This window comes from Colletotrichum siamense (genome assembly GCF_013390195.1).
Source record: "Colletotrichum siamense strain Cg363 chromosome Unknown KSG_Cg363_contig03, whole genome shotgun sequence".
NCBI lineage: Eukaryota > Fungi > Ascomycota > Sordariomycetes > Glomerellales > Glomerellaceae > Colletotrichum > Colletotrichum siamense.
This window is the reverse complement of record NW_023501016.1, coordinates 5,080,674-5,094,315: the sequence shown is the minus strand read 5'-3', so window position 1 is coordinate 5,094,315 and position 13,642 is coordinate 5,080,674. Positions and strand designations below refer to the sequence as shown.

The 13,642-nt window shown below is 55.2% G+C and overlaps 1 protein-coding gene across 1 annotated transcript; it reads right to left on the bottom strand.

Moving 5' to 3' along the window:
- Positions 1-1,555: 1,555 nt before the first annotated feature.
- Positions 1,556-3,916, bottom strand: malA (NADP-dependent malic enzyme; the record flags this gene model as incomplete). The annotated part of the gene is made up of 3 exons (XM_036637176.1): positions 1,556-2,782; positions 2,836-3,266; positions 3,739-3,916. The coding sequence occupies 3 exons, from the start codon at positions 3,914-3,916 to the stop codon at positions 1,556-1,558; spliced, it is 1,836 nt and encodes a 611-aa protein (XP_036497305.1).
- Between the last annotated feature and the right edge of the window lie 9,726 nt (positions 3,917-13,642).

Below are 13,642 nucleotides of genomic sequence, written 5' to 3'. Positions count from 1 at the left end.
GGGTGTCCGTGGATGAAATCCCGAGCCGGCGCCGACACGGGGGGGGTGGAGGTTGGTTGGTTGGTTTTCCCAGACTTTTCAACATTTCGTCTAGTCAGTCAAGTCACGATAAACTTCTTCTCACTGTTATGTTTTCTTTCATCCGGTGTCTTTTTGACGAACTCTCCCTGCCGGCTTGATTGTAATTGCACACGTTCTACAGTCACAAACAGATGGAGCAGCTGTTGAGCTGGACGAAAGACGAACGTCGCATCCCGGATGGATACCCAAGAAAACGCCGCTGGAGCTCCGTCCGACTTACCGAGGTGCCGAGTGACAACCTTATGGAGCCAAAGTCCGGGGAACCTATGCCGAGGGAACATGCAACCTAGCCCAGCCCACGCCCGCGTTCGTTGGGCGGCGTATGACGTTGATTGGATTGGCAAACATCCCCCCCGAGCTTGTTCGCTCTGCATCACGGTGTATGCATGTTCTGTTCTATCTAGACGTTGCGTCCCTGAGACGCCGCCGGTTCTCTAGCGCATGCCGCCTCTCCCGGGTTTTGCTCGTAAGTTGTCTCGGGGGGTTGTCAGGAGGGCGGGTAAAAGCCAATTATATTCCATTGTTTGGTGATTATGATTAGTTCGGCGTAAGTTTGGGGTCCCGGCCGGCTTGCTAAAAGCAAACAAACGTGGCATGCGCTCTTCTGCCTAGTCCGGTCTAGTCGCTGGGATGGGAGAAGCACGGTTGGTTGGTGGTTTGGTGTTTGTTTCCCTTCCTCCTCAACAGGTTCCGAGCTTCCCCAACACAGTTCAGCTGTCCCCAAGTTGGAGACGGGAGCTTTGGGAATTATTGGGGCGAGCTCATTCGTTTGGGGACGGGGGGGAGACTTTTGGCTCAGGTGGGGTTCCATTGCATGCGGGGAGAGCTCGCTTTTTGGGGATCTGGACGACATCCCGAGGATTTGGGGTCGGGGTTGACGTCGTCTGGGTTTCTTTACGATGAAGCTGTTCAAGCTGGTCGCCTAGGTATTGGCTGTAGCTGTGTTGAAGCTGTCCCCTGTGTTTTCAATCATGTAGCTGAGTGAAGCTGTTGCTGTAGTCACGTAGGGGCACATCGCGGACAAAACATTGACAGAGGTATTGAAATCTATTTTCTATGTCGCGTTTCCATTCAGCCTCGGAGACTCATTAGGAAGTATTAACGCGAGACCTGACCACCTCTCCCCTCTCTACGGGGCAGCTCAACTAAAAATGCCGGGAATCAAAAAGGTCCGAAGCGACCACGCGCTCGGTGTATCTGGTGGCATGCAGGGGGCGTTCTTCTGAAGAAAGCATTGTCGTCCTTTTCGGTGACGACGACGAAAATGGTTGTGTATCCCTTCGCTCAATTTTGGGGGATGGTGAAAACAAGGCCCCAAATGCCTACCCCAACGCCGGAATCAAAAATTCAACTCGCTGAGAAAAGCATCTCAGATATCCTGTCCTAGCCCTCTTTTGCGGTCCGTAAATGCAACTCAAAATGTTTTCCATCATCGTACGCGGTTTCTGCTTGGAAGCAGTGTGTGGGTTTCGGTTTAGATACGGCTCCTCTCGGAGAAGCTGACGGGGTCGTAGACGCGCTCCTTGATCCAGGCGTTGAGGGCGACATCACCCCACTCCTCCCACTCGACCCACTGGGACTCGGGAAGCTGGGAGACACCGGCTCTGCGGGCGGCCTTCATGACCTCGCGGGCGACGACCAAGCTGGCGTCACGCACGCGCTCAATGCGGGGGTAGATGAGACCCTTGTGGATCTCGTCGGCGTTCAGAGAGGCGGCAAGAGAAGCAGCAGAGGTGTAAACCATGTCGTCAGTGACCTTGGTGGCCTTGGCGAGAATGGCACCGAGACCAAGACCGGGGAAGACGTAGACGTTGTTGCCCTGGTTGGGGTGGTAGGTGATGGACTCGCCCTCCTTGGACTTGACGGTGACGGGGTTGAAGGGGGATCCAGAGGCGAAGAGAACGGTGCCGTCGGTCCACTGGATGGCCTGCTCGAAAGTGCACTCGGCCTTGGTGAGAGGGTTGCTGAGGGGGAAGAGGACGGGGCGGCGGCCGAGGCCTCCGGCATCGACGGAAGCCTTGAGGGCGCGGACAACGGACTCGGTGAAAACACCGAAGGTGGCAGTGAGACCGACCAAGGCGCTGGGCTTGACGTAGGCGATGACCTCCTCGAGAGTGCGGAACTGGTGGCCGTTGTTGTCAGTACGGGCAAAGTACTTCTTGTGCTCGGCGAGCTTGTCGCCACGATCCTTGGTGACGAGACCCTTAGTGTCGACCAGCCAGAACTTGTCCTTGGCGGCCTGCTCGCTGAGACCACGCTTGGTGTAGTACTCGACAAGCTGCTTGGCAACACCGACACCGGCAGAGCCAGCTCCCATGAAGACCAGGCGCTGCTCCTCAAGAGGGACACCAGAGAGCTCGACGGCGTTGATGTAACCGGCCAGGACGACGGCACCAGTTCCCTGGATGTCGTCGTTGAAGCAGCGGTACTTGTTGCGGTAGCGGTCAAGGTAGTTGAAGGCCTTCTCGGATTCGAAGTCCTCGAACTGGACGGTCATGTTGGGGTAGACCTCGGCAACAGCCTCCATGAACTCGTCCATGAAGGCCTGCTGCTCGGCAACGGAGACACGCTTAGAGCGGATGCCAAGGTAGAAGGGGTCCTTCAGGTTGTTCTCGTTGTTGGTTCCGGTGTCGAGGACAATGGGGAGAGTGTTCTCGGGGTGGATACCGGCAGCACCGGTGTAGAGGGCGAGCTTTCCGATCTTGAAGGCTGTTAGCTGCTTGTCACTTGGCTCATTGTTTGGCTGTAACTTACAGAAATACCAACACCGTTGACACCCAAGTCACCAAGACCCAGGATACGAGAGCCGTCAGTGACGACGCAAATCTCGGGGTTGGGGTAGGGCCAGTTGCGGAGCATGGTGCGGATGGACTTGCGCTGCTTGATGGAGATGTACAGAGCCTCGGGGCGGGTGTAGAGGGTAGAGTACTGCAGGCAGACGTCGCCAATGGTGGGGGTGTAGACCAAGGGCATGAGGTCGCGGATGTTGTCCATGAGCAGGCGGTAGAAGAGGTCAAAGTTCTGGGCCTTGAGCGATGACAGGTAAAGGTACTTGTCAACGGGCGTGGAGCGAGTGTTGATCATCTTCATCGCACGCGCGCATTGCGTCTGGAGGCTCTCCATGGTGTGGGGGATGAGACCGGTGAGGTTCTTGTTGATGCGCTCCTCGGGAGTGAAAGCGAGTCCTGATTCGACCATGGCGGTTAGCTTGGAGGAGTTGTGGATAGAGGACGAAGATATCCTGGGGTTGAGCAGAGGACGGCGGGGTTTAAGATATTGGAGAGAGGAGATGGGGAGACGACAAGAGCGTCCTGAAAGTGAGGAAGCCATGCGGGGGAGCTATTGCGAGGGTGTGAATGGCAAGAGGAAGAGGGGCAGAAAGTGGGAAGGGTAAATGAAGGGAGCAGCTTTATAGAGCAGCAGTGCAGAGTGAAGGGATACGGCATGTTGGGGAAGCCAGTGCGGTGCAGTGAGGTGCAGGTGCGCGGATGCAGTAGGTTCAGTGCGGGCAGTGAGTGGTATGTTGAAGCTCCCGTGCATGACGGTGTAAGTGGAGGTGTGGTGCGAGGGAAGGAAGTGATTGCCCATTGCCCTAGGGTAGGGTATGGATGAATCGTGTGCTGTTTTTTTCTCTCTTCTTCTCCGAGTCCAACTCACCTTTGTTCCAGAGAGGCTCCTTGAGAACCTGGTAGCCAACAGCCTGAGATCTGGGGAGAGGCTCGTTGTTGCGGTATTGCTGGACTTCGCCAAAGGTGTTCTGGGCGTAACCGCGGTGTTGGTCAAGGGAAGCCATTCTCATCTTCTCCTCGATAGCGTTGATGTCAACAGAAGACATTGGGTTGAAGTCCGTCATCCTGCGACTGGAAATGGACATGCGCTTGTTAGATATAGACGAGCGGGAAGAGCGGGCAGAGGCGACGGACGATGGCGAGGGCGAAGCGGACCGGGGCGTAGAGATGTCTGATGAGCTAGATGAGCTGAAAGGATACGACGCCATTGACATTACCGGCGCATGTGTCGGAGTGAGTGATGCGGAGAAGAAAGAGGAGGCGGAAGTGGGCGACGGGACGAGGCAATTAGTAGTTGTTGGAAGAGTGCGGCGAAGCAGCAGGCGGGAGGGATGAGGAGGAGTATGGATAGTGGTGTAATGGGACCGGCCGGAAGGGGAGGAGGTGGGAGGAATCTGACGAGGCAGACAAATTCTCGGAGAAGAGGTATGGCAACGACGAATCGCAGCAGGTGCAGGTGCAGGCGCAGGCGCGAGAGGAGGAGCAGGCGTTGGAGAGAGGGCGGTTGTTGCTGCTGGCTTCGGGCAAGGCGCAGGAGAGTAATTTAGAGTATGGTGAGAGCGTGGAGAATCGAGAGTCGCATTGGATGGACCAACAGAGGGGGAGGGCGTCGTGTTCCCTGCAACTGGGCCGTCGACGAGGAAAAGTCGGTTTAAAACCTTGTGAACTGGTCGGGTTCTAGATGGAGGCTTGCCCAGCCAGGTACCTCGACTTAGACCCATGTGTATGAAGGATCTGAGAATGAGAGGGAGAAGGGGGTTTCAAGGCAGTTTCAGGGACGAGGGCGGGCAGCGAGGGGCGCCGCCGGCAGAGAGCCACAAGTACCGGGTACTTTTGAGGTTGACCAAGAGGGCCTTAGTACGGGATACCAGGTAATAGACGGGAAACGGGCGGAGGAGGAACGAGAATTGGGAAGTGATGGGATGGACGGGATTGGGATGGGGGAGGGCGCACGTCGCACGCACAAGCGACAGGCGTGTGTTGACGAGATGGGATGGCGGAAGAAGCAGGGAGTGAGAACAGGGGGTGTGTGTCTCTTGGGGATGTCGAATCGAGGAACCTATTGGAGGTACGGAATCCGTCCAGAGGCACTCGGCAGAGTATGATGTGCTTCCAAGGTTTCTTGTTCCAGCAGGAAAAGATACCCAAGCCCCGAGAGACAAGACAGACAGCCCGCTGCTCAGTGCAAACGAACGAAGACTAACAGTGAAGTGAGTGAGCTTCGGGAACACAGAGGCAGGCCCAGGGTCTCGAAAGCTAAGGTAAGCGCAAAGAGAGTGTGGGTGGTGTGCGACGGACGTCGGATTGTGCAGCGCGGGAGAGCAATGCAGCCTGGGACGTGGGTGTGTGGGCGTGGGGCCGGGAGACCAGGGGTGTGGAAGAACGGGGGATGTGACGAGGGTCCTGGCCGGACCGGGGTCCAGTCCTTTAGAGTGGGTGGTCTTGAACGGGGGGTGTTGGAGCCCTGGAGAGGATGGGTGTGGAGGAGGGTGGGAGAAGACGGAAGCCAGACCCGATTCCAGGAATTGGCAATTTCTTTTTTCTCGCTGGTTAATGGCTGGTCGTGTTTTTTTCCCTATTCTTTGGTGCCCAATTCTGGCTGAATTTGGAGAAGGAGAATTTTGCGAAAAGTTTTTGGGGTAAGGTAACTTCAACACGGAGGTACTTTGGAGCTTGTACTTCGTTTGTGTACTTCCAGTCCAATACGTACTGCGTATTGTTGATGCCCGGGCGTGGATCAGGGGTGATGTGATGCTGAGGGGCGTCGGTGAGGTGACGGGATACGGTCGATGTGAGAATGTGGTGACGCCGGGACGGTGTTCCCGGTGCCGACGTTTAGTCCAGAAACTACGGATAGTATCCGTGGACGGCAAGGAGGCGATTCCAACACACTAGTCAACGGGCCATTAGTTTCGTTTAGTCCCAGAGAGTTTGCATTGATGGTCAGGCAGGTAAGGTAGCAGAGCACAGGTGATGATGATGTTAGTAGGTGCCCGTAGCTCGAAGCTTGCTTGCTTGCTAGCTTGCTTGCTTGCTTGCGTGTTGAGAAAGATGGGCGGCCCGTTTCCTCAGCTCACAATGGCGTAGATGATGCGTTGTCCATCGACGAACATCATTAGCGAAGCAACGGGGACCGACAGGAAAGCCAGAATAGAAACCAGTGGAGGCCAATTACTATCCAGTAGGCTGATTCACCCGGCCGGAGGCTGGACAGAAGACCGAAATGCAACGTGGCGGTCGGCAGACAACGGGCAGCCCGCGGTGCGCTAAGCTGAGTGCAACTTGTTGCAAGCAATAACACAGGGCAGGTTGGGGTTGTTGGGGGTCACGCCGTCACGGTGACCAAGGTGAGATTGGAGGCGAAAAAGTGAAAAGGGGGACTGCCTACCTGGGAAAGGGGAAGGGATCGGATTCGCAGACTGGCCGCCGGCCGGTGGAGCTGGAATCAGGCCGTGGAATGGAGATGGAAGTCCGTAAGACGCGGCGGGTACGGATGATGGGCTAGGGGAGGCGAGGCAATGCGATTCGATACGATGCGGCGTGCGTGAGCAGATGCCAGATGCAGATGATGCAGACCAGACCAGACCGGACCAGACCAGTGAGGTATTCGTTCGTATACTTGTTTCGGTGGAGCAGTGACTCCTGATGGGGTTTTGCTTGTTTCCGTATTTGATCAAAAGTTGATTCAATTGATTCGGGGTTTGTGATTGATGATATCCCGTCAGGTAAACGATGGCAGCGAAAAAACAAACCAAAAACCAAGACCATGCCTTGTACCATCACCACCACCACTGCTAGAAGACGAGGCCTTGCTATTTCTAGAGAGTCACCAGCGAGAAAAAAGACTCAAGAGTCATAATCGTCGGGACTCAGCTCCGGCCATCGGATCGGCGCCGCTGGTGGCCGCCGCCGTATATGTAAATTGCGCGGGTTGTCTGCGAATCAAAAGAAAGAAGCAGCACGAAAAAAGGAGGCATCGTGGCTGCTAATCGGCCCTTGGCCCCGTCAATTGTTTGCTTGCTGCTTGACTCACTCCACATTCTTTCCACTCGTCGCTCAGAATCCGTGGAGTACGTATCTTTTTTTTCTCTTTTTGTCCCCTTCTCGCTTTTATTCGACCCCTGCAGATCCCCTGCTGTCCCACCGATTTCTCCTGCCACGGTGAGATCCCGTGCAGCAAGTTCGCAAAAAAAAAAAAAAAGTTGCAAGAGTTGCAAAAGTCGGAACGGCCTCGGACGCTGTACGGATAGCTCCAGTCCTGCCTCCTGAGCTCCTCCAGCTGTCTCCATTACGTATTTGCGGCAATGGCAGCTGCATCCAAGCTTCATTCGTTCTCTGCCTTGGAAACACAGATGCAGGTGGTCATAACTGACATAAGGCAGTTGGTTGACTAGTAGTCACTGTTTGTTTACTTACGATGCAATGTGTAAGTACGAAGTAGCAAGTCCCCGTGCTGGAGGTAGGTCCGCGTTTTGTTGGGACGTCCGATCCCTCACCTTCTCCAACCGGTGAGAAGTGCGCGATGTCGGCCCAAACCTTGGGCAGTGACTGGAGGCAACATCCAAATGTGTCAACTGTCGGCACTTTCCCTTCCCAAAGTCGTCAGCCATGCAGCTCGCAGGCGCATCTCCTGTCCTGTCCCTCCAGCCCTGGACACCCTCGACCCTGTCTCGACCTGCATCTGCATCCGCATCCGCCCCCCGTAAAAAAAAAAAAAAAAAAAAAAAAAGGTACTTTGCACTTCACACCTTCACCCTTCACTCTCTCTCCACCACAAACGACATGCTCCAAATCCACTCTTTTCTTCCTCGTGAGGCGTTCCACAGTCCACCCACTCGTGACTCCGTCAACCACGAATATTCGCACATTCTCCATCGCCGGCCGGACAACTCGCCGACGCTAGCTGTTCCTGGCGCAGCCCCGTCCGGAACTCCTTCAACCTCGATTCTTGAATCCGCCGTCCGACGGTCCCCGGGTCGGAGCCCAACTTGGCTGAACCACTCTCGCACTCACCCACCTCACCTCCGTGCGCACACGACACTCGCAGCTGCCTTGCCTGACCAATGCCTTGCACGTCGCATTCCCCATCTGGCAATATGCCACTCTCGGCACGAAACACCAGATGAACGAAGCCTCGTCCGTGGCTGACACACCCGAACAGCGCATATCTGTGTGTCGCCGGTCATTTCATCTTGTGTGTCGCACTATTGCAAGGGAAAAAGCAACACGTCCGAGCCCAGCAGAGACAGCGGCAACAAGAGTTTAACAATCCCCAAAGGCTGCTATTGAAACGGCAATACCGCGCAGACAGGGCAAACCTTCAAGTCCCAGCCAATGACGGCCTTGGGATTTGTTGGCTGCTGCCCTCTTCAGGCTAGTTTCTGTCACAGCGTCCCGAACCGTTGTCCTCCAAAGGCCAGCCGTCGTCCGTGAGCAAATGTTGGAGACTCAGGACTGGGCTGCACACCGTCCACGTCCACGTCCACGTCCACGTCCACGTCCACGTCCACGGCGGCCTGTTGGGCCCGGGTCGGCCGTCGGAATCGTGATCCCTGTTTGCTTGGGGCATGGCGTATCACTCACTAATGCGACGGTGTGTGGTGCCTGCAGATACTTTCCCCCCCTTGGCATGTTCTTGGACGTCTTCTGGAATTTTTGACTGAACAATTTGGAGAAGCCCAGCCAGAATATAGACGACGCTCGCGAAATCCAAACCCTCGCGGCGGATACCCAAAGCATCCACCGACAAAAACGACTGCGACTGCGACCCCCATCGTTGCCTGCGGGATAGCGGGATAACGGCTCGTCAGACGATTTCCCAGCCCTGCTGGAAGCACAGGATACGTCACGGTGAAGATGGGATATCGATATCTCTCGGGCTTATTCCTCGGGGAACTCGTGTTGAGCACCCGATTTGGCGGCGTTTGCTGCCCACCATCTTGCCACCATCCCGTGAGCAAGGTGGACCGTAACCCCCAAATCTCGAGCTCCCCGTCTCTTCATCAAGATAAGGAAAAGAAAGGGACAGAAACCGCAAACAACGGCAGGTACTGCAAAGTACGAAGGACACACTGAGAAAGACACACGAGACATTTGCATGGGCAGCATGACTGCAACATGACTCTCCCTACAAGCCTCAAACTTGAGGCCCTCCCGACTTTGCCCGATGCCTCCACAGGGATTCCCGCTTAGCGGCAAGCCACAGCGATTCGGGTCCACAACGCACGCGCGCTGACGGCGGACCCCACCGGTACCGACTGCCAGGCCTGGCTCCAAAATTTTCAGCCCCCTGTCGCCCCCGACCCCCTGGTCCCGACCCCTGCCCGCCCGCCTGGCTCTCTGCCTTGCTCCGACCGGGCTCCCTCCTTGCCTCCCGACTTCACCTCCATCTGCCACCCCGTTTTCCAGCCCGTCCATCGCAGTCCGGATGAGGATCCTCTGCCAATTGAAACATGGACTTCCACGCGTCCAATGCTCATCACTCACTAGCATCCTCACCCTCACACACAACGCCCGCCCGCTCTCCACCCGTCTCAAACACGAACCCGCTGGGAAAATCACAGTTTCGAAAGGTTTGAAGCACCCAGAAGACGTTATGCTCACTTGTCGCTCTGGATCTCACTGGACGATACGGGTGCTCACCGTTGACGGGTCTTGAGATCGAAATTTCAGACGAAACCACGTTAAATGAACGTCCTTGTTGCACGCGCCTGCCGCCAACGTTCAAATGTCCACGGTACTTTTCGCACTTCATGGCGTTCGAGTGCCCGCCCTGGTCGCCCTCCAGTCCTTGCGCTTCCATCTCGAACCTATCTGAAGCTCTCTCCCTGCTGCCGACGGTCCATACCGACTTCCCAACGCCTCTTATCTCCATGTCTCTGATCGGTGCTGCATCGCCGATGGCGTAACTTGAAATACGCAATCAGGCAGATCCCTTCCCCCAGAAAAGGCAATTTACGGATAAATGTTGCGCAATTCTGCCATCGAATGTACAGACAGCTTCGACTCCTCATGAAAGCTTCTGGCCCTCACTTCGCCGCGCACGTTAAAAAACAGCCCGAGTTTGGCCCGCAAGAAGTCAGAAAAATCAGTTCAACTACTACCAAGCAGCAATTGCGAGGTTCAGACGATTCCGAGACACTGCGGTCGCAATCGCCTGGGCTTATCTTGATTCACCCCAGACTATCGCACGTGCTGAGACAACCTTCTTCACGTCCGCGATCCTGCCCTCGCCTTGGCAAACTTGGCGTCTGGATACCACCGCCAAGCTTCTTGTCAGCAACGATCAGACGCGTCAACCTTAACCCCTCCCACCAGGGACTCAACACTTTGTGTCGACTACCGCGCTCTCACTCACCGCTCTGGCCATGCCTGTGAGGTTTGTCTGTCCAGCTCAGCTCAGCTCAGCTGGTCGAGCACATGAGTCTTGCACTCAATATATATTACCTAACATTACATAATAGCTCTCAGCCTCTGCACATTCCGGTGCTTGCAAACACACTGCTTACAAAATCCGAGTGTTTCACCTCTTCTCTTGCAGGAGAAACACAGCCAGCATGTCTCGCCGTCGTGAGGTGAGAGTCCTAGCGGAGGAGCGGTTAAACGCCGGGATGCACATCGTGTTGCCAAATGGTCAGCCATCCCGCACCTTCTCCTCCAGCTCCTCCGCCTCCTCACCCTCCTCATCAAGTGCGTGGGAACGCGACCCAGACCGGTATCGCTAGCTCGCTCCACCAGCGGCTCTTTGGTGCTTGGAGCTAGAGCGTCAAACCGCCCCTCCCCGGCCCCGCATGGAGCTAACGACGGGGGCGTCGCTCCCCGCACGATGCAACCCTGGAGCTGTCACGTCTTCCGTATACCTCCGTTGGTCTCCGTAACTCGGAACCGGTCCCCCCCTCTGGCGCGCGCCAACCATTTTTTCACCACCACTCTCCGCGTGTCCTCCCTACGCCTACCCCAGTTTCGATTCTCGGGCACCAACGAGAGACTGCCAGATGCAAGATCAAGTCCAGATTGCTGCTCCTGATTGGGCCGCGCCTCTGACAAGCTCTTTCTCTGGGGAAGAACTTCGGACATTGCCCGAGTCCGCACCTCCATTGAAAATTGTCGATTTCTATGCTAGGTTGTCCGCCATCGTGACGGTTAGAGTTTTGTGCGTCCACAGCCTCGTCCAAGACTCCAGTTCCCCCACACCGCACCCTGACCACCACGACGATGTGCCCCACGAACTGTAGGGTAGACCCGGAGCCCCCTCCTCGGTCTCCCCGACTCTTCCCGGGTTCGCAAGAGGAGCTCCTCACGAGAGTTTTTGTCTTGACGGAGAGCATCGAGGTTGACAGATGCCCGCGTGTCGAGGGCCTCGACCCCTCAGTTGCGAGCCGTTTTACCCTGAGGGCAAGTAATTCGCAAACCCTGCAGATACCTCACAGAATCTGCAATTCTAAAATTGGCAGTCAGGCCCGTGAATTACAGATTTGGGATCCCATTCAGCTTGTTTCTCTATCGAGAAGGATTTGATATCACGGCAGCTGGTGTCAAAACTCTTCGGAAGCTGCAGCGATATCGGCCCTGCTGACAAGAAGACGCAAGAGAGAGCAAAAAGACAGCCTTTGCTGCAACTGCCTCGCTTTGCAGCTAAGCTCTTTGCTTACCCCAAAAGTGACTTACATGTGCTGCTCGTAAAGTGGCGTTCTTTGCACAACCGAGGCGTACACGCCGTTGGAGATTGAGGTGCCATCCCGAGGTGAAGAATTCACCATCTTTCTGATGAACAGCTCATCCGTTTGTGTTCGAAGCGCTCGTCATCACAAAAGAACTTGTGATATCAGCCCATCTCGAGATGAGCCAATGCTCCCTCGTGTTTTGCTTTACGTTCCGGCAGATTCCTCTATTGGTCAGCTCGTCTGCAGCTTCCGTTTCTGCAGACAGGCCGGAGAGCTTCTTCTTCTTTTTCAGGTTCTCTCATCACATGCTATGTTCAATTATGCAAGTAGCATGGTTGGGACGGCATGGTGAGTGTTGCGGAACAACACCACCACCCTTCTGGGGGAGATATCTCCAACAAGCTTTCGCCGGGGAGAGGTTGGACTTGTCGATGCAGCTACGCCCCCTCCCTCAGAGCCAGAAGAAACATCTGGGGTGCGAACATCAAGTTCGGCGTACCAATATCAAAGTATTGGCATCACCGTCTACAACCGAACTTCCCCCCATCTCACATGTTTGAAGTCAAATAAATGCTGGAGAAGGAGAGAGGTTCAGCTAAACACCATCTCAGCTGCAAGGACAGGGATCAGGTTTGCGGTTGGAGAAGGTTGGGGGGGATATCAACATCGAAACTTGCCGAGGGTCTCCCGACCGACGAGATGAGGGGTTCGGAAGGGAGCTGCCTCGGGATGTCTTTCGTCGACTTTCGCTGTTGTCGGTCGTCTTCGGTGAATCATGCCTCCTTTGACTTTCAGGCTTCATGTGAAGAAGCTTGAGCTGACGACGCTCGACGCGGGCTGGATACTTGGTTCTGAACTCACGTTGATTCTCGCGGCGACCACGCGTTCTAGTCCGTGAGACCCCGGATGCCGCCGGTGTGAATCGGTGCTCGGCGCCGGGTGGAACCCGTACCGGTTGAGGTTGCACTGCAGATTGGGGCCGGACTCGTCCTCCGATGACCCGATTTCCACTCGGCTTGCCTCCGTGACCAGTCCGGAAATCAGGTGTGTCCTGGGGATCGGTAGAGACCACAATGGTATCTTTTGACTAAAACGGATTTGCACCTATGAATCTCAAAACCTACGTGGCAACATAATGGGTGTCGTCAAGTCATCCGTCTTGTCCTGAACGCGCGGGGACCGTAGTGGCCATTTGAACCGTGGATTATTGCCTCCTCTGAGTGTTATCTTGTCTGCTAACATTGACTGGCCTTCATATCTGTGTTCGTCGAGATATCTGACACGAATGAGCCAGGACCTAGGAAAACTTGCTGCAGTTTAGAGAGATCACCAAGTTGGTCTGCTTCGTTCCTGGTAGCAAGCTAGGTGACGTGCTTCCATACATGTACGAGTCCCTCAATGTTGGATGGGCCGGTCATGTCGTTTCTCATATGTGACGTTCCACTTTACACGTGGACATCTTGGGGCTGCTTCTCAAAACCACGCCCTGTCCACGCAGCAAGACAAAGTCCACCAACGCCTCCATCACCTACTTGATGCTGTTAGGTTCCCAGGGCGACCGCAGGGATCTACCAAGGGTAGATCTTGAAGACAACAGTAATCCGCCATGGGTCCATTTCATCAAAAGCCTGGTGCCTTGAGTTCATGTGTGGTCTGATCCAGCTCGATGCTCGCCATATCGTCGTTTATTCAGAGAACCACAACCACAACCATGACGACTCCATCTCAAATTTCTTGAATGTGGATAAGGTGGCTCGCCATCGTTGTTGCAGCTCTCCGGGGACGTGGAAATGTTGGCACGTCCTATCGTCGTCTCGCTATCATTCAATATGCCAATTCACTATTCCCAGGCATTTTGCAGTGCCCCAGTTGCGAACCCATGAACCGACGTTCTGGTTGTCGTCATGGCTATCATGCCAGGACTCCACAGGTCTTCCTTGGCTGTGTTGGTTTCCCATGAGCCAGGTACGAGCGACGACCGTTGTTCGTGTCCTTCTTCCAAAAGTCGTTGGAAGAAACCCCTTGCCCATGCCTCGACTCTCGAGAAGCAATCACGAAATATCTACAAGCACAAATAGCCAGCTCCATAAATCGTTCTCCGTAGAGGAC